At 37.7% G+C, this 21,875-nt stretch overlaps 1 protein-coding gene across 2 annotated transcripts in view; it reads right to left on the bottom strand.

Moving 5' to 3' along the window:
• The window catches only part of UVRAG (UV radiation resistance associated), a 330,830-nt gene that overhangs the window by 132,520 nt on the left and 176,435 nt on the right, over positions 1 to 21,875 (bottom strand). For both annotated transcript variants that reach the window (XM_025357265.1, XM_025357266.1), the window contains exons 9-11: positions 6,157 to 6,241; positions 2,542 to 2,629; positions 981 to 1,041 (exon numbers count right to left, since the gene is read on the bottom strand). In XM_025357265.1, coding sequence (XP_025213050.1) covers positions 981 to 1,041; positions 2,542 to 2,629; positions 6,157 to 6,241 — 234 coding nt within the window. The remainder of the gene's footprint in view (positions 1 to 980; positions 1,042 to 2,541; positions 2,630 to 6,156; positions 6,242 to 21,875) is intronic.

Genomic DNA, 21,875 nt, shown 5'->3' with positions numbered 1-21,875 from the left:
GGAAATCAACTCAAAGGTTACACGACTTGTTCCAAATTACATGGTTTATAGAAGGGCAATCAGGACTTGAACATAGGTTTTCCAGCTCCTGGTTTATCACTCTCCTTTTATCATGTCCAAAGTACTTACAAGTAAGGGCCCAACGGGGTAACAAAACCCTCTTAGATGTTAAATGATCACCAATAACAACAGCTTCTTTATAGGAAAACGAAAGTCCTGATCAAAACTAGCAACGCTCTCTTCTTCTTCGGTAACTTCTCAAGTAGATAATATGCTGGCTTTGGGAATAATCTATAAAGATATTCAGTAGGCCTCAAAGCATTGTTTAGCCTAAGGGAAAAGAACCCACTTTGCTAACAATAAAAATAATCACTGATATGCCAAAGAAAATAAATTCCTTGGAATATTTGCAAAGTGAGTAGGAAAAGCAAAAGATTTTAAAATATAGAAATTACTAAGGATCATATTCTATAATACTTTTAATGTAATTTATTTATTTTCAGTTAAAAGATAAGAAAAATGGTAGTATAACAAATTAAGCCTGTGGTAATAGAAACTTCACAAAATTAAATTTTCAAATACTTTTCAGGTCAGCAGTAATATGACTTTCTAAATAGTAACAGAACAGATTTTGTTTGCTGTTCCTCTGCTCCCAAACACACACAAATTTTTTATAAAAATCAAACCAAAAGGAAGGGCAATTATTTGTATTCTTAAGAACCCTACCGCCTAATTTGCTTAAAGCCCATTTAAAAACTATTTTCTTTTAAATTTCTAATATAAAGTTCAGTAATTATTTTTCTATGATCAGAACTAACATTCTATCTCCTATCAAGGAGTCTGACATACATACTTGCAATTGGGAAAGGACAGAAGGTCCAAAAATTCTTTTGGATAAAGTGCTAGGCAAAGAGCATTTCAAGATATTCTATTTCCATATATTAATATATACCAAATCTTCAAAATAAAAAATAAAATACCTTGGAAGTCCTCAGAATTAGGCAACTTGACACCACATACAAAGTAATCCTTATGTTCATTCTGTGAATTTAATTAAAGAATAAAATTAATAAATAAAGCAAACAACCACTAAGTCAAATGTCAAATCTCAAACAAACTCTAAGTCAGCAGGTTTGTGCTGACTTAAAACACTGTTCTAAATTCCAAGTATTATCATAATTGTTGAAGCTGGATGATAAGTACATGATGATTCATTCTACTCTCTCCCTACATTTATATATACTTGACATTTTCTATAATAACATTTAAGGCATTATGCCCAAGGAAAAAGCCATGTAAAATTATCATCATAAAAATATCCTTGGTTCATTCACATATATAAATAGTTTAATAAAACTCTATAAGCAAACTCAAATCCTATTAGCATTCTTCTCTGAAAATTAGTCTTTTAAATAACTTGTCATTAAAAAGAAAACTATCAAATTTAGCAGATTTATTTCTCTGAAAAATAATTCTAATCAATTTTATTAAAGTTTTCCTTTTTTCACTCCTTCTAAGAAGCTAGGCTCAAAATCCTAATAGCCTGACAGTTAACCCAGGAATATCTTAAGTAACACTAATACATGAAAATTATCAATCATATTTTTAAAGCAATACACATATATTTACACATATGTGTCAGAAATGATGATAATGGGCCAGGTGCCATGGCTCACACCTGTAATCCCAGCACTCTGGGAAGCCGAGGCGGGTGGATCATAAGGTCAGGAGATCGAGACCATCCTGGCTAACACAGTGAAACTCCGTCTCTACTAAAAGTACAAAAAAATTGGCCGGGCGCTGTGGCTCACATCCATAATCCCAGCCCTTTGGGAGGCCGAGGCAGACGGATCACAAGACCATCCTGGCCAACATGGTGAAACCCCGGCTCTACTAAAAATACAAAAATTAGCTGCACGTGGTGGCATATGCCTGTAATCCTACCTACTCAGGAGGCTGAGGCAGGAGAATCACTCAAATCAGGGAGTCAGAGGTTGCAGTGAGCCAGGATCATGCCACTGCACTCCAGCCTGGCGACAGAGAGAGACTCCGTCTAAAAAAAAAAAAATTAGCTGGGCATGGTGGCGGGCACCTGTAGCCCCAGCTACTCGGGAGGCTGAGGCAGGAGAATGGCATGAATCCGGGAGGCGGAGCTTGCAATGAGCCGAGATCGCATCACTGCACTCCAGCCTGGGCAACAGAGCGAGACTCTGTCTCAAAAAAAAAAAAAAAAAAAAAAAAAAGGAAGAAATGGTGATAATGGATAATGTGGTTAAGTAAAAAGATCCTAAAGAAACCAAAATAATTTGGCAGTCTTTCAGATGATGAATGCATCCCACCACCAAAGTGATATAAATGAAGTAGTAGAACCTAAGACCAAACAAGTCTAAATCTATGATTTAAACAGACATTAGCTCCTGAATGAATCATGATAAGAGCATAGATTAAGCCTAGAGCAATGATTTTTTTCATTGAGAGGAAATTTCACACAGAAATCATCTTTTCAAAAAGAAAAATATTTTCAGAAAATTTGAAACTTACCAAATCAATAGGGTAAATGTAGGAAAGCTCAGAGAGTAATTGCCTGCAACGAATTGTCAACTGAGCATTAGTCTTCAAAAAGAGTTCTCTAATGAGGAAAGAAAAAACACATTTATTAAAAAATATATGCTTGCATGCTTTGTAACATTTATTTCCATACAATTAATGCAAAGAAAGATTATGCCGTCCATAACAGGCCACAGAAACTCTGAAGTAGAAGCATAAATAATAGTTACCATAAGTCTTGACCTATCTCCAAACAGTATCAATCAAGCTAACTATACACTGAGTGCTACTCTGTATGATTAGTACCATGCTAAGAAATGTAAAGGGGGCTGGGAGTGGTGGCTCACTCCCATAATCCTAGCACTTTGGGAGGCCCAGGAGTTCAAGACCAGCCTGGGCAATATAGGGAGATCCCATCTCTATAAAAATAAAAAAATTAGCTTGGCTTGGTGGCATATGCCTGTGGTCCCAGCTACCTGGGAGGTTGATGTAGGAGGACTGCTGGGGCCTAGGAGGTTGAAGCTGCAGCGAGCCCTGATCATGCCACTGCACTCCAGCCTAGGCACCAGAGCAAGACACTGTCTTTGAAAAAAAAGAAATGTAAAGGGTACAAATGGCCTTATGTAGTTATTATAACAACTCTAGTAGGTTAATATTATTTATATCTATTTATAAAAAAGGAAACAATATTTGGAGAGTCTGAGTAATCTGACCAAGATTTCACAGTTAATTTAATGAGGCCAATTTGATTTCAAGAGAGATCTGGATGGTATTTCCTCAAAAAGTGTTCTATATTTCACTCAAAATTACGTATTAGAATTACCTCAAAAACCAACACGTTGGACTGTGAGAAAAAAAGTTAAAAATAACAAATAAAAAGCTATAGCATGAAATTACCCTTCTCTTTTTTTTTTTTTTTTTGAGATGGGGTCTCACTCTGTCACTCAGGCTGGAGTAGTGGCATAATCTTGGCTCATTGCAGCCTCAACCTTCCCAGGCTCAGGTGATCCTCCCACCTCAGCTTCCTGAGAAGCTGGGACTCCAGGTGCGCTCAACCATGCCTAGCTAATTTTCGTATTTTTTGCAGAGACAGAGCTTCACCATGTTGTCCAGGCTGGTCTCAAACTCCTAGGCTCAAGCTATCTGCCCGTCTCAGCCTCCCAAAGTGCTGGGATCACAGGCATGAGACACTGTGCCTGGCACCAGCTTTTCTCTTGCACTACTTAAGAAACATGACCAATAGGTAAAATACCTGTAAAGTAAGTTGCCTGATCAACTGTGTCAAGAATTTAAGAACAAAAGGAATTTAGGAGAAACTGTAGGTCAGAGTGTAAAAAACCTATAGTATAATGCAAAGAGCACTGTGGTATAACATGACATATATATGGTCTTTGTCCCTGGTTCTTATCACGGAGCACCTAAAATCCCTTGGAATTTCCTGAACGATAAGAGTGTCTTTTGCTATTCATTATGAGCCCCTTTTGATCACACCAGAGTTTATGCTAATAAGATGTGTTAAGGCAGGGGCTCCTAGACAGCCTCAGGATGGAACTGGTCACTAGAAAGACCAAGAGATTAGAAGGATGGACTTTCTTCCCCACCCACCAAACTCTGAGAAGAGGGCTAGAGATCGAGACCTGTGCAAACTCTTGCACAACAAGATTTAATAAGCTTCCAGACTGGCGGTGTCTAGAGACTGATGTACACAGACAGGACCTGGAAGCTCCATGCTCCCTCCCCAATACCTTGCCCTGTGCATCTCTTCCATCTTGTTCATCTGTATCTTTTGTAATGTCCTCTACAATAAACCAGTAAGGGTTAAGTAAATGTGTCTCTGAGTTCTGTGAGCTGCTCTAGCAAATTAATCGAATCCAAGGAGTGGGTTGTGGGAACCTCTATTTAAAGCAGGTCAATCAGAACCACAGGTCACAACCTGGGGCTTGCCAACTGGCATCTGATGTGGTGAGGCAGTCTTGTGGGAATGAGTCCTTAATTCTGTGGGATCTGATACTATTTGCAGGAAGACAGAGTGAGAACTGAATTAAATTATACGACATACAGTGAGTGTGTGCTGAAGAATCTGATGTCAAAAGCATTGTATTGAGTGGTGTGTAACAGTACTAAAATCACTGGTATTTTTCTTATCTAAAACAGCACTGATGACATAATGGGATTTAGTCCTGGCTTTGCTAGTGAGTTGGACAAATAGTAACTTACCAGAGCATTGCCTTCCTATCTGCAAATTGAGAGAATTAGAATAGATACTCTCTATGGTTTTCTCTAGGTCTAGCACTTTTTAAATTTTATTTTATTTTATTTATTTGTTTTTGAGACAGAGTCTCCCTCTGTCGTCCAGGCTGGAGTGCAGTGGCGCGATTGGCTCACTGCAAGCTCCGCCCCCCCGGCTCACACCATTCTCCTGCCTCAGCCTCCCAAGTAGCTGGGACTATCCGTGCCTGCCACCATGCCTGGCTAATTTTTTGTATTTTTAGTAGAGAAAGGGTTTCACTGTGTTAGCCAGGATGGTCTCGATCTCCTGACCTCATGATCTGCCTGCCTCGGCCTCCCAAAGTGCTGGGATTACAAGCGTGAGCCACCGTGCCGGGCCGGTCTAACATTTTCAAATCCCCAAGTGCTACTAAACTTTTTTGAAGAAAAGTGCAAGATGGATGGACTTTCCAGGAAAAGCAAGTGAAGATGAGCAAAGCAACCGAGGCACCAATGAATTAAGCAAATGTTGGAAAAAATGAAGAGAAAAATGATTGGCATTTGTTAAATGAATTTTGAGAGAGCGACTAAAATTAACTACAGTTGCATAGTGCCAATTTATTAAAGGATATTTGAAAGTTAAGCAAAAGGATCACCATATTAAGAAGATAAAAATGTCAGGCATGATGGCTCACACCTGTAATCCCAGCACTTTCGGAGGTTGAGGTGGAGGATCACTTGAGGCCAGAAGTTTGAGGCCATAGTGAGCTATGACTGTACCACTGCACTCAAGCCTGGGTGACACAGTGAGACCCTGTCTATGGGTGACACAGTGAGACCCTGTCTATGAATGAATGAATGAATGAGTGAATGAATGAATGAAATGTTTCTCCAAGTTTTAAAAAAAAGGAGACAAAAAATGAGGTAAAAATGGTATTTTAAGAGGAGAGTTCTGATAGTAGCATGGAGAACAATCTGGAAAAATGAAGAGACTGATGTTAGAGAGATAATCAAGTTGCTGAAGTAATTCAAACGAGCTAACGACAAGCAGGAGTAAATCTGAAAAAATTATTGAAAAAAAAACCTATAAGCTAAACTGCATGTAGAAGACAGGAGGAAGAAATTCAAACATTAAACCATGATACTGTGGCCTGAGAAACTCAGATAGTGTTCATGTTTCTGATTATAACTACATACTAGGAGCTTTCATAACTAACCTCTGGCACAGTGCATGACACAGAGTAGGTGCCTAATTAATGAATATGTGTTGAATAAACAAATGTGTTACTGAGGTATATGGACTATAAATTAATACCAGCAGTTTTAAAGAATGCTACTTTTTCAAATCTATCCTCACGGTAAACTCCACACTCCCAGCAGTTCTTCTCAGTGTGCACTTACCTTTTCGCAGTGCACTCCTTCCTCAGCTCATTTAGGGATTCCTTCTGGAGTTGAAGTTTGAGATGCTCAGCTGAAAATGCACTTCCTAAAAAGAAAAGGAAGGAGACAATTCCATATGTAACATAGGATTACTCAATCACAACCAAAGAGGCCAAGCCAAATCCCTGACTGTGAGAGGGAAATAAAAAGAGTTAGGGAAAGTGGGTTGAGTACAGAGATCTTCTGGGGAGAGGAGCTAGAATAAACTTCCCTATTGGTCCAATTTTCACACAAGTCCAGCCTCTGGCAGGAGCCTAAGAGTATACGCCTAAGACTCTCTGCCTATAGATATTTCTCAATTACTGACTGAGAAAGATGGTCAGCAATTGATAAGATACCAAAATTCAGACTTCACTTTAAAAAAATGAGTAGTTAATTCCTTTCCAACCAAAAATGCTACAGAATAACATTACTGAAAGTATATTTTAAAAAAGAGCAAAAAAGTACCTGTATTTTGACTACTAAAATATAGTTGATAAATGTAAGTAGTTTTTATGAACTGTCATCTTCCTCATATATATCATTACTTTAGGCCGGGCACGGTGGCTCATGCCTGTAATCCCAGCACTTTGGGAGGCCAAGGCTGGCAGATCACTTGAGGTCAGGAGTTCAAGACCAGCCTGGCTAACATGGTGAAACCCCATCTCTACTGAAAATACAAAAATTAGCTGGAAATTGCTTGAACTTGGGAGGTGGAGGTTGCAGTGAGCCAAGATTGTGACACTGCATTCCAGCCTGGGAAACAGAATGCGCCTCTGTCTCCACACAACCCCCCCCCCAAAAAATCAGTATTTTAGTGAAAATCATAGTGAATAGGAAATGTGTATTTTGATTTTTCAACTATTTTTACATGATGACAGATAACCTGAGTTAGAGCTGTATAAAATTTAACTCCATTAATGTGAATTACAGGAATATTTCACATTTTAAATAATACCCTCACACCTCAATTCTCCTTTTTTTTTTTTTTTTAAGACAGGGTTTCTCTCTGTTGCCCAAGCTGGAATATAGTGGCATGACCAGAGCTAAATGCAGCCTGAACTTCCCCAATCTGAGGTGATCCTCCTGCCTCAGCCTCCTGAGTAGCTGGGACAACAGGCACATGTCACAGTGCCCAACTAATTTTTGTATTTTTTGTAGAGATAGGGTCACCATATTGTCCAGGTTGATCTTGAACTCCTGAGCTCAAGCTGTGAGCTGCCTGCCATGGCCTCCCAAAGAGCTAGGATTACAGGTGTGAGCTACAGTGCCCGGCCTTCCCAATATATTTAAGCACGCTTCTCTTCTCCTTCAACGTGCTATGAAGACCAGTAAGTTGGGAACTCTGACCCCAAAAGAATTTAACCAAGGAACACAACTTTTCAGCCCACAATATAACTTCTTCCCAAATCTTCACCTTAGTGATTTTTTAAGACCTTTAGGTTGACACCCTCTACCCCCACATACTTCATCAGAAAATATATGAATTCTTCTACCACTAGAGAAATGTGCCATATCATTCTTCATCCCAGATAAATTAGGCTGCCTCAACTCAAACAGTGTTAACAAGACCACAAATAGGGACCAAAGACAGATCTGGGCTTCAAAACACAAATAAGTGTCCCCCTCCTCAGTTCAGAAGACTCTAGAATATGTTGTTACATGACCTCCCCTCAAGAAAATTCCTTGGCCGGGGGCGGTGGCTCAAGCCTGTAATCCCAGCACTTTGGGAGGCCGAGACGGGCGGATCACGAGGTCACGAGATCAAGACCATCCTGGCTAACACGGTGAAACCCTGTCTCTACTAAAAAATACAAAAAACTAGCCGGGCGAGGTGGCGGGCACCTGTAGTCCCGGCTACTCGGGAGGCTGAGGCAGGAGAATGGCGTGAACCTGGGAGGCGGAGCTTGCAGTGAGCTGAGATCCGGCCACTGCACTCCAGCCTGGGCGACAGAGCGAGACTCCGTCTCAAAAAAAAAAAAAAAAGAAAAGAAAAGAAAAGAAAATTCCTTGCAATGTGGTAAAAAGGAAATTTTAAAAAATATCCTAACCAGCTAACGAATAGGTTAAAATGTAACACATCACATTCATTTCTCTATGAAAGGTCATACAGCTTATTGGTTCCACAGGAGTGGGCTCTGGAATAAAACTGAAGCAGTTTGGGTTATTTAGGGTGAGATAGAGAAGAATTAAGTATTTGAAGATACTTCAGAAAACTCAACCTAAATTCTAAAAGTCACTTCAAAATAAGTAATTATACTGAGGCAATGGTATACTCAAGCTCTACAAGGGTTGTTCAGGTTTTATGTTACCAACCTGAATACTACATGACTGATGATGTGTCCTTCTAAGGGTATCATATCTGGAAGCAATGATGTCCATGTTTAAGAGCATGCACATATCCTGCTTCTCATGTAAATTTCTCCCCAGAATGAGCTTGATTAATAGTTTCTGTTTAAATTAATCTTTACTACAAATGCTGAAAAATAATATTCCAACTTCAGTAATTCCTCCATAATTATCAGTCAGCACTCAGCATTCTTCTCTAAGCAGGAGTCTGTCTTCTCTATTAACTATCCCTTATCAGTACAGAATCATTAATTCCTTTTTATTTTTCAATGATTTGTAACTTATTACTGTACATAATTATTTGGTGCTTAAGTGATCCCAGATTCAGCCAGTGGGACTCTCTTCAACCTGCCTCATTAGAGTCCTTGTGAGATGTTACCATCATGTTTTTTAAAATACTACATTATAATCTTAATTTCTGTAGGATCTGTAGTGCTGTCCCCTCTCATTCCTGATATTGATAATATGTATTTTCTCTCTTTTTACTTAGTTAATATGGCTACAGGTTTATCAATTTTAGCGATCTTTTCAAGGAACTACCTTGTGGTTTCACTGACATCCTCTACTCTTTCAGTTTTCAATTTCACTGATTATTGGCCTTTATTATTTCATTCCTTCGATTTGACTTGGGTTTAATTTGCTCTTCTTTTCTAATTTGTTAAGATACAAGCTTACATTATTGATTGGAGATGTTCTTTTCTAATATTGGCATCAAATGCTATAAATTTACCTCAAACTTCAAATGCTGTATTTTCATTTTCATTCATTTCAAAATACTTTCCAATTTTCTTGTGATTTCTTCTTTGACCCATGGTTTATAATATATATATTGTGTAATTGAGAAATATTTGGAATTTTCTAGATATTTTCTGTTAGTAACTGGTAGTTTATTCTGTTTTGGTGAGAAAACATACTTTGTATGATTTTAATTATTTTGTCTTTGTTTGTTTTATGGTACCAAATGTGGTCTAACTGAATGTTCCATGTGTACTTGAAAGAAATGCATATTCTGCTAGTGTTCAGTGGAGTGGTATGCTATCAATTAGGTCAAGAAAACTGATATGTCTTTTAACTGATTTTGTCTCTATTTATCTTTATCACTGAGGATGAGTGTTGTGGTTTCTAACTATAATTGTGCATTTGCTTATTTCTCCTTTCAGTTCTAGCAATTTTTGCTTTATCTATATTAAAACAATATTGCTATGTTCCCACTTATTTAGAACTGTTATGTCTTTTGGTGAACTGACCTCTTCACCAAGATGTAATATCCCTCTTTATTCCAGGTAATAATCCTTGTTTTGAAGTCTACTTTGCCAGATATTAATATAGACACTACAGTTTTATTTTGACTGTTATTTACATGGTACATCTTTTTCCATCCTTTAACTTTTAATCTATCTTTTTTCTTTTTTTCCTTTTTTTTTTTTTAAGACACAGGGTCTCACTCTGTTGCCCAGGCTATGGTGCCGTGTGCAGTGGTGTAATCTTAGCTCACTGCAGCCTCCAACTCCTGGACTCAAGCAATCCTCCTGTCTCAGCCTCCTAAGTAGCTAGGAATACAGGTGCATGCATCATGCCTGGTGAATTTTTAAGTTTTTTTGTGTGTGTGTTGATGGAGTCTCACTATGTTGCCCAGGCTGGTCTCGAACTCCTGGCTTCAAGCAATCCTCCTGCTTTGGCCTTCCAAAGTGCTAGAACTACACATGTGAGCCACCACACCTGGTGATATATCTACCTTTATATTCAAAGTGGATTTCTTGTAGACAGTATTTATTTGGGTCTTGTTTTTGTTTTGTTGTAAATCAAATCTGGACAATCTCTTTTGTAACTAGAATATTCAGACTACTTACACCTAATATAAAAATTGCTATGATTAAAATCTACCATTTTGCTAGCTGTTTTCAGTATGTTCCATCTCTTCTTTGTTCCTTTCTCTCTCTCTTTTTAAATGCTATTGGATTGAGTATTTTTTAGTAATTTCATTTTTCTTCACTATTGGCTTATGTTTTAATCTCTTTAAAAATGTTTACTGGCTGCCCAGGAATTCACAAAATATATCTTTAATTAAGCATAGTCTACCTTCAAAAACAGGTTGAGCATACCTTATCCGAAATGCTTGGGATGGGAGGTGTTTTAGATTTAATTTTTTTTCAGATTTTGGAATATTTGCATTATACATACTGGTTCAACAACCTTAAACTCCAAAATCGGAAATCTGAAATGCTCCAAAGAGCATTTCCTTTGAGCATCATGTTGGCACCCAAAAAGTTTTAAATTTTGGAATATTTTGGATTTCAGATTTTCTGATTAGAAATATTCAACTTGTAATATTATACCACCTCACATAGAGCATTTAAAAAACTAAAAATATGGCTGGACAGAGTGGCTCACACCTGTAATCCCAGCACTTTGAGAGGCCGAGGCGGGCAGATCATGAGGTCAGGAGTTCAAGACCAGCCTGACCACCATGATGAAACTCCATCTCTACCAAAAATACAAAAATTAGCTAGGTGTGGTGACGTGCACCTGTTAATCCCAGCTACTCAGGAGGCTGAGGCAGGAAAATCACTTGAACCCAGGGGGCGGAGGCTGCAGTGAGCCGAGATGGCACCACTGCACTCCAGCCTGGGTAACAGAATAAGACTCTATCTCAAAAAAAAAAAAAAAAAAAACTGAAAAAAGTATACTTTCAATTCTTCCATTTCCCAGTTTTCAAATTCTTCCATGTTTTACTTTATGTATGCTATAATCCCACAAACACCATTATTTTTGCTTTAGAAAGTTGATCATCTATTTTTTCCTTTCTTTCTTTTTTTTTTTTCTGAGGCAGAGTCTCACTCTGTCACCCAGGCTGGAGTGCAGTGGTGCCACCTCAGCTCACTGAAACCTCCACCTCCTGGGTTCAAGCTAGTCTCCTGCCTCAGCCTTCCCAGTAGCTGGGATTACAGGCACCTGTCACCATGTCTGGATAATTTTTATATTTTTAGTAGAAATGGGGTTTCACCATGTTGGCCAGGCTGGTCTCGAACTCCTGACCTCAGGTGATCCACCTGAAAACACACATATTCCCTTCCTCCCTCCTTCTTGCTCCACCACACCCCTAGACCATCATATTCAAACTACTGAAAACCAGAAATGAAGAGAAAATATCCAAGGCAGCCATAGAAAAAAGACATATTACCTGCAGAAGAACAAAGATTTCCTAACCTGTCCTCAATCCTTCTTGTGAAGCTCCAATAGAGGTCTATGCGAAAGAAACTGAAAGCTGGTAAAATCTGCCTTATTAGTCCACACTTGGTCAGTAACGATTTGTTAAAAGCTTTAGCTCAATTATTACATAGCAGCCCCACTTATTCCCATGCTCTGCCATTAGTAATCAGTGCTTACAACCAATCTCTCCTTGGAGGCTGTCTGTCTTTCCTTATACTCAAGCTATTTGGTTGCCTTGAGATCCTAGTTTTCTGATGGATTTAGGAAAAGTTATGACTTTGTACATTATCCAGTGTTTTTTTTTTTTCTTCTTTATTCTTAGGGTAGAAGTGAAACTCCTTCCACCTACATCTTAGGCAGAGGCTGGAAGGAAAATCTGAGGATATTAATTTGATTTTTTTTAAAGTTCTCCATTTCTTGTATTATCTGTTTATTTTGGGTCAGTTATTCTGTTTATTCAACTTGGTCTCATTCATGCTGTTTTCCTCAAATATCTGATGATCCTTAATGCTCCTTTCAAACCCATGAATAAGTGATTAGACTGATTAGTATAGACCACTGGCATAGGTTTCCTTCGGAGCTATGAGATTTATTTCCATAAAAGCCCTCACCCCTTAGTGCCATTAGTATAAGTGAGCTGGTCCTGTTGACAATTAGGCTTCCCTTCTGGGTATATATGCTGGGAGAAGGTATACTTTTACTTTGAATTACTGTAACTGTCAAAGGGAGCTTCACATTGGGATTTTATTTTGGGTAGGTATTTCACTCCTGAGTAGAGCTGTCTTTCATGTTTTCCTCTGGGTTGGCTATAAAAGTCCAATCGCTTTAGGTTCTACTGAGACTTTCTACCATGTCAAACACTTACATCATGGGACCTAACCAGGTCAAGAATCCATTATGTTTAGAAAGCAGCTATAGCAAATGTTATAGAAAGTTGCTCCAAATGCACACAAGGAGGAGAATGGGCCAACAGGCTCAACTACCCTGATTATTGCTCTAGTAAATTCTTGATCTCAATACTGGCAAATTCCAAGCTTGAAGCCTCTGATGGTTCTATCAGGAACCCTACCTGCAGCTGTTTCTATTTGTGTTCTAGGCTGCAGTTTTTCTCTGCTTTAGTTTATTCATCAAAACAGTCTTATTTACTTTGTATCTTTGAGAACTGTGCCAAAACCTTTGCTATTCCAATGACATCCTCTTTTGTTTCCACCAGCACCATGGTTTCATTCTTTATACATGTATATTTATTATCACATCAATAGGTCATTGGGAAAGAGGGAACACAAATGCCGGAGCTTGCTTTAGCATCTTCCGAAACTGCTTTGGCCCTGTCGAGGCATATATCAACGTTCTACTCTGTTAAATCAGATAGCCTCTCTGTTAAGCAAGAAAACAAGTCAGGCAATATAATTTTAATAGCAAAATGTCAATGTCGGCTCCTATAAATATAATAGCTAAGGACTATGAATCTTGCTTCCCGCAACAAAACAAAACACAAACTCTTGGTTCTCTCTCACCAGAGTTTGGTCTGAGACTGGCTAATGGCCAGCTCCTGTCAAAATTACAGTTAAAACCAATAAATTGTCATTCTTCTGGGTTTTCTACATTAAGTCAGATGACCAAAAAGCAATATACTTGGAGTACTTTAGCTTCCCTCCCTGCAGAAATGCCTTTTCTGTACTATGATTTATGATGCTGCCTTTCTCAAGGGTTAACAGATATTTCTTGCTGTAACTTTTGCAAAATTACAAGTGACTTTATTTCATTATGATATTTAATATCTTGCACATAAGAAACTAAATTATTCTCTGCATTTAGTGCTAAGAGAGTATTTTTATTTCTCCCCTATAGAACTGATAGGCTTCGTTATTAACAGGCAATGTAAAACAAACGATACCTTTCATACCTCTACACAATTGGCTTGACAGCTGAGGTCAGAGCTAATATTAGTTCTTAAGAACAATAAGCAGATCCTATGGAAGGCAGTGAACTGTATTTAGAAAGCCCATGGACTTATGAATCAGAAAGATCTAGGTTGAAATTCTACCCGTGCTACATTCAACACTCTAGACACGTTTCAACTCTGAACTTCATTTTCCTCATCTGTAAAATGGGGAGAGTTTCATTTTTAACATTTGCATTCTTGTGCCTGTCCCCAATAAGCTTTACTGGAATTGCTCACAATTCCCTAAGCTACTTCCATGCCTCTGTACAAACTGTTCCCTTTACCTGGAAGGTCTCACCTTCTACCCCTAGTTAGAACAATACTGTATACTCTTCTAGGCTCAGTGTGTCACCTCCTTTATCTGCTGTTCTGATTTTCATATGTTTATATTCTGTGTTCCTACAGTACCCTCTATATACTTCTGTTACATATTTATCACACCCGCCAAGTTGACTCTAATTGCAATGTCTGGTTCTTTGTAAGTGTTCCACAAATGATGAATTGACATGGGCATATATGCAGAAAAATAAAAATCAATGCTCTTTCTACTTCCTTTATAAGTCATATGCTCTCTTTTTACTTCTATGTTCAACCACCTAAATGTAAATTTTTTTTTTTTTGTAAACATTACTTCCAGTGCATTTTGCGAGTAAGTGGAGAAAAAATTATGACAAACCAATATACAATTGTGTCAGGTGGCATATTTCTACACATCTATACCTTCCATGGGAAAAAAAGAGAGATTAAAATCTGACAGTCTGCCGTTCCTACAACCAAATAAGACATTAATTGGAATAAATTACTTACATGGAAATTGAAATAAAATCAGAAGTTTGCTTAGGGCTCATATTTACCTGCCTCTTCCCCAAACTACCCCTGCCACAAGTTGTCTGGCTTTTATTGCTAATAGCATAAATCCTAGGGAGAATCTGTCCTCAGGTCCAGACATTTTTTTGAAAGCCAGATATTAATAACTTTGAAGAAGTCTATTTAAGAATTTCTGTCAGATGGTTATTTAAAAAATCAGAATACATATAAACTAATAAAATTTACATTTTGTCATCATTTCAAATAAATATATTTTGAGTTTAAAAACTGAGAAATAACTTTTCATAAGTAACTGTATGATCTAAGAAAAGGAAAAAATTGTTATATAAGACTTAATAATGTATTTACAACTTCAAATAGAAATCTATGACCTTCTGATAGAAATTAAAGTATCAATTTAAATATACCATGTGATTCTTCTTTTATCTGAGATGCAGACCAAAAGGAAAATAGTAATTTACCAACCAGGCAGAAGCTAATTAAATAGAACAAACTACATATGTAGGTCACCTTAATGACTCTTTTTTTGTTGTTGCTGTTGTTTTGTTTTTTCAAAATGACAATAAGAAACGATCACAACTGATGGGAACTTCACATAAAATATTTTGGCAGGCCAGGCGCGGTGGCTCAAGCTTGTAATCCCAGCACTTTGGGAGGCCGAGACGGGCGGATCACGAGGTCAGGAGATCGAGACCATCCTGGCTAACACGGTGAAACCCCGTCTCTACTAAAAAATACAAAAAACTAGCCAGGCGAGGTGGCGGGCGCCTGTAGTCCCAGCTACTCGGGAGGCTGAGGCAGGAGAATGGCGTGAACCCGGGAGGCGGAGCTTGCAGTGAGCTGAGATCCGGCCACAGCACTCCAGCCTGGGTGACAGAGCCAGACTCCGTCTCAAAAAAAAAAAAAAAATTTTGGCAATAACTTTTTATTCACTGAAATTACCAAGAGTAATTTCTTTCCCCAAATCTGAGCAACAAAATCTGACATATCTGACCTCTCCTATTCACTATGTCACCAAAATAATGTGTTTGTTTTTGCTCTTAATTGCCAAAGTAAAATAGGAGAAAAGTATGGCTAGTTACAGAACTCTAACAGGTCATTCCCACCAAATGGCTTTTCAGTATTAAACAGGCAACAGTCATAGACACACCTGGGTCAAAAATATTTAAAAAAAAAAAAAAAAAAAACTTTTATAAAATGCTGGAAAATATATCATCAGCATTAAACTTACAATAATAACAACAATAAAGAGATGCATAAAAAAAGGTGAACAGATCACCATCATTCCCACCAGTCCTACCTTTCTGAGATAACCAAAATCTTAATAGAGCTGAAAGAAATCTTGACTGTATAATTCAGAATTTTTTGTTTTGTTTTGTTTTGTTTATGCAGAGGAAATAAGCTCAAAACGTTGAATGACCTGTCTAAGGACAAACTTGGAAAATGGCAGACCCAAATCAAAGAACTCTTTGGAGAAAATTCACTTCAGTCATACTGTAATAAAAAGGAATAAAGCAAAACAAAGTTCTCTAGCTAACACCTCACAGGCCAAATAGAAAAACAGCAAACTGTGAGTTGACCTGGACATATACTAGAGAAAGCAGTAATGACGTTTTGTTTAGTGGAAACAAGACAGGCTTTGGAGCAAGATAAACCAATGTTTGAATTGGAATCTGTCACTTAATTGGGACCTCAGGAAAGTGTCTCTCAGCTCTCAAATCTTTTCCTGATTTGGGAAAAGGAGGTAAAAATTATATCTTAAGACTATTTTAAGAATTAATAATATACCAAAACTAAAATATCTGCATGTTACAGGATTTCAATAAAAGTTTTCTACTTCATGTGATTTATGTGGGACTCAAATGAATGTTTTACAAAGTTTTAGGTAGTACAGAATACTAAGAAAAGCAAAGAATTTAGAGTTGAAATTTGTGTTGAATTTGGGTCCACATCCCAACTTTGCTCCTAATTGTCTGTGTGTTCCTGGCCAAGTCACTTAACTTCCCAGTACCTCACATATACAATGAGGGTAACATCTGCCCTACTTAGCTTTCAGAGATGCTTTAAGGATCAAATATAAGAACTTTTGTATAAGCACTTTTTAACTGTATGGTTATCCTTACTATCAAGAAAGTAACTGTATTAAAAGTAGCTTCTTCCCACAAAGATTGGAGAACTCTCCTTTTATAAAGTTAATACCACTTCCCAGGCACCACTGAAGTATTCTTGGGTTTTAATCAACATTTGTTTATAGGTGATACGATCTGGATGTGTGCTCCTCCAAATCTCATGTTGAAATGTGATCCTCAATGTTGCAGGGAAGGACTACTGAGAAGTACTGGAACATGGGGATGGATCCCTCACAAATGGCTTAACGCCATCCCGTTGGTGATAGTGAGCTCTTGCTTTGGTAGTTCACAGGACACCTGGTTGTCTAAAAGAGTATGGCAATTCTCCCGCCCCCCTCACTTCCACTTTCACCACGCGATACACCTGCACTGGCATCCCCCTCCACCATGACCGTGAGCTTCCTGAGGCCTCACCAGGAGCAGATGTTGGCATCATGCTTCCTGTACAGCCTGCAGAACCACAAGCCAATTAAATTTCTTTTCTTTATAAATTACTCAGCATCAGGTATTTCTTTATAGTGATGCAAAAATGGACTAATACAATAAGAAATCTACATTCTACTGAACACATTTCCTTAAAACCAACATTTCATACCATTTTTTTAGCTAAGTTTCCAGCAAACTAATTTTGATCGTGTTGCTTTTCAAAGATTTGGTGGTTGTGTCAGGACAAAAGACCCTGTAAAGCAACACAGAATTCATTAATGGGAAGATTACTTGGCTTGAGTTACTGAGGGGAAATCTGGTTTTTATTAAACATCCTAAGTTAAACTACTAATACCTTCCAGAAATGAAAATATATACACTAATAAACATTAATACTGAAAAGATCAGCTCATGACCCAGCTGGAAGTTGCTGTAGACCACAAGTTGAGAACCACTGCCTTTGAGGGATAGGAAGGGAAAACGTCTGAGTGTGAAGTAATGAGGCCCTTTAGAGTTATGTGACCACTCAGCAAGTCAGCAGCATGGATAAAAATTGTCTTTTTGGCACTTGCCAATAAATCACCCTGCTGCAATAAATTTTCATGGACAAAAATACAAGCACCTGGTTTCTTCCAACTGTTTACACAAATTAATTCCTATGTCACTATTATTAGCAGCTATCCTTACTAAACAGATGTGTAAAAAGATGCAGACGGTAAATAATTCCTTTGCGGACATTCAGAAGAATCAGTAGCAAAGTCACAATTAAATATGATCTATTACTGACTTTATATCCTACCTGAGCTCTTGGACTCAGAACCAAGTACCTAGATAAGCACCAAGTGCCAGGCACAATATGTAAGAATCCACTAGTAATATTTGTATTAGCAAATCATTTCACTACTCCCTAGCAAACAAACTAAATCAAAGCTGCAAATGCAAGAGACAAATACCTTTTTTACCTTCGCTGACCAAACACCAGTGACTATGGTGCTTCTAAAATGTTTTAACTTGGCTTAAGATTCATTAAATAGTACATTCATGTAACTGTACAAGAATAATGTTCCACACAAGCATATAATAGTGTATGTTTAGAATAGAATATTGAAGAATAATTATGTATGTGGTTACCTAGCACAACCACTATGAAGAACACAGGTCCCCAAAAATTAGACCAGGTTATGCTAGTAAATAAATGTGGTTATCTGTATCCAGCCATCCCCTCTTCCCCACTCCCCAGTGCCGAACCCCCACAGCCCACAAACATTCGCAATGGGAGTAAGAGTGAAGCCAGCAGCAGCACTCTTTCTCCTATTTATGTTAGGAACCAGAGTGTCAACATTAGATCCTAACCTTCTGAGGATTCTAATAGTCCAGGGGAATACAAAGTAATTCTCGTCTCAAAAACATATAGAAAAGTGAGAAAAGGGCACTTGAAGTACAAAGTCGGTGTTAAAAATCAACGATTGTGACCCACCATGACAAATACATATTTAACTTGAAGATGACCATTCTTTCTCTGCAGGGTAAAACAGAGATTCAAGACTGTGCAACTGATTTGGCTGTCAGAATTAAAATACTAGAAGAGACATCTACAAAAATTCTATAACCTCCCTTTGCAGCACAGTTAGGCAGCAGAAACTCTGAACACAGGCTCTGCCATAACTTTCTATGTATGTGGCTTTGGGCACATAACTTGTTATGTGGCTTTGGACAAATCATCCCCATCTGCAAACTGGGTACTAATATGTAGTATCTTTATCATTAGAAGGATAATAACAGTATCTTTAATGTATAGGACTATTAGGACAAAATTAGGTAAAGAAGAGAAAACATGACATTTCCTGGCACTAATAGTCTATATATAAAAGCAATTAATACCAGCTTGCATTCTATAAAATATAAATACAAGCTCCTATTCTCTAAATATGAGCAATTATTATTAAACCTCAGTCTTATAAATGGTATAGACACAACTGTTTAGAGGTTCATTTGCTTATAATCTAAGGATAGACATCCTGGACCTCTTTCCATCCTAATAGGCAAATATACAACCAGAAACAGTTAAAGAACTATATCTCCATATCTTTTTGCCATATTCTAGAATAAAATATATCCCTTGGCTTTATATATCATACTAGTTATAAAAATGTAGTATTATTCAGTGATTGAGAGCTTTGGAATCAATAGATTCCAACATCACCTCTCATTAGCTACATGAATTTAAGTAAGTTACTTAATCTCTCTGACCCTGACATAGTTTCCTCAGCTATAAAAGGTAAATAATAATAGCATCTACCTCATAAAGTCATTGTAGTGATTAAACAGTATCACATATTTATAGTAATAAGCACTGTACTGGATACATTATTGCTACTATTATTACTCTTACTAGAAAAGGTCAAAAGTCCCTAAACCCTTCAAAACCTTATAGTGTTTTCATTTTGAAAGTTAATGATCTTTAAAAAGGTAAGATATGCAGAAACATATGCCACAGGTAGCAGGCAATGTAAGTACAGTAAAAGTTGATGGTACTTCCAAAGCACTGTAAGAAATGTGTCTTTTCACAGAAGATGAAATCTTTTGAAACAGGCCTTGTACGTACAAAACGACTGTCTATTTATTTGGGGCCACTCTAACAAAGACAAATGGACTTTATCATAATGCTTCATGATTTTAAATGGCATTATTCCTTTTGACTCTCATTTATAAATGTCAATATGCAAGTTGTATTGGAATGCAGATATTTATCACTGCCAAACAACATATACTTTTTCTGCAGTCTTTCTCATAAGAATATCAGTCTTCCCACATGAATGCTAAACTAGAAGTTAGAGAAGTCTTTCTTTAGCAATGATACCCATGACATGACACCAATAAGCATAAGAATGATGCTTTCATTCAACAAATATTTATTCTATGTGTACTATATCCCAGGTATTATACCATGCCTAAAAGACATGAATATTTAGTGTAGTCCTTGAACAGTGCCTACCCTCAGAATCTGTCTAGAGAAGGAGACAGACGAATAATCAAAGTGCTATCATGGAAAAATATAGGGTGCTATGGAAACACACAGTAGTACATTTAACCTAGGGGTGGGAGGAGAAAGAAAAGGGAACCAGTGATGGTTTCTTGGTGAAAATAGCATTTAGGCAAAGGCCTGAATGCAGGTAAGATAGAACAAAGCATACTTAAGTAACTAAAAGAGTTCAATGTGGTTGAAGCATTCAGATTGAGGTGAGCCACTGGAGGCCTTTGTAAGTCATCTTGAGTTGAGCCTTTTATCTTAAAGGTACAGAAACCCAACAGAGTATGATATAGGAATAAAACAGATGGTGTTTTGTTCCTATTTTTATAAGACCATTTCATTTTCATAACTCATCTGATCATATCATACACATTCTTGCTACACAAAATGTGGTTCATAGACCAGAAACATCAGCAGAACTTGGAAGCCTGTTAAAACTCAGTGAGATACAGTTTTAAGTATTATTATTAACCCCATTGGAGAGATAACACTAAGTTATTGGACAAGGTTACACAGCTGGTAAACAATGAAGCCAGGTGTGAAACAAGGCATTCTGAATCAAAGTCTGTTTCTTTAAAAACTTATTTTTTAAAATTACTGAAATGAAGAAAAATCATATTTATAAAATTATTCTTTGTAATGTAACTTACAGTTCATATAGGTCAAAACTTTAAAACTTGCTAAAAATGACTTATTTTATTCACATTCCAAATACACTCTTGCCACAGTAGATTTTCTGTTTCCTATTACGTCTCATTCATCCACCAATGTCAACTATGTGAAATACACCGAAAACTAACCAGGAAACCACAAACGGATGCAACAAATAAAATAATGATAAATAATTCATGTACTACATTTAATGGCACATTACGTATATAAAAGCCCCTCAAAGATTCATGCTGCGTAATACTCACTGAGGGCCTCAATGTTGGGCACTGAGGAGGATACCATAAAAATGCAAAGTCCCTGCCCTGAAAGGGCTTACCAACTAAGTGGGAAGATAAGACGATATCAAAATGCTATGGGAACACAGAAGGAGCAGGAAACTTTTATCTGAGGGAGAAAAAAGTCTCAAGGAGGGGTAGTATTTGCGCATGTCTTTGAAGAACCAAAAGAAATAAACCAAGGAGAGATGAGTAAAGTGTGTTCTCATAAAAGCAAGTATAGAGGTAAAAAAGCAAAGGAAAAAGACTTCTATTTCTGACTGATGGAACAACATACATCAGATTTTCCTCCCACTGTAAACAACTAGAGAGTCATACAAAATTATATGTAACAACAGTTTTCAGACAATAGGTAAGAGGCAGCCTAGTATAATGATGCCTGGGAGAAGGAAAACAAGGAAATGTAAGCCCTATAATGGCTCCAAATCACTACATGGGGAGTGTTTCCAGGCCACAATGCAGCGGGTGAACAAACACAAGGAAAGTTTCAGAAGTGGCCGGGCGTGGTAGCTCACACTTGTAATCCCGGCACTTTGGGAGGCAGGCGGATCACTTGGGGTCAGCAGTTCAAGACCAGGCTGGACAATATGGTGAAACCACATCTCTGCTAAAAATTCAAAAATTAGCCAGGCGTGGTGGTACACACCTATAATCCCGCCTGTAGTCCCAGCTACTCGGGAGGCTGAGGCAGGAGAGTCACTTGAACCCAGAAAGTTGCAGTGGCCTGAGATGATGCCAGTGCACTCCAACCTGGGCAACATAGTGAGACCCCGTCTCAAAAAAAAAAAAAAAGGAAAAAAACAATAAACTTTTTTTTTTTTTTTTTTTTTTTTTTT

The sequence above is a fragment of the Theropithecus gelada genome, chromosome 14, assembly GCF_003255815.1.
Source record: "Theropithecus gelada isolate Dixy chromosome 14, Tgel_1.0, whole genome shotgun sequence".
In the NCBI taxonomy this organism is placed as follows: Eukaryota; Metazoa; Chordata; class Mammalia; order Primates; family Cercopithecidae; genus Theropithecus; species Theropithecus gelada.
Note: the sequence above shows the minus strand (reverse complement) of the source record. Positions and strands in the feature narration are given on the sequence as shown.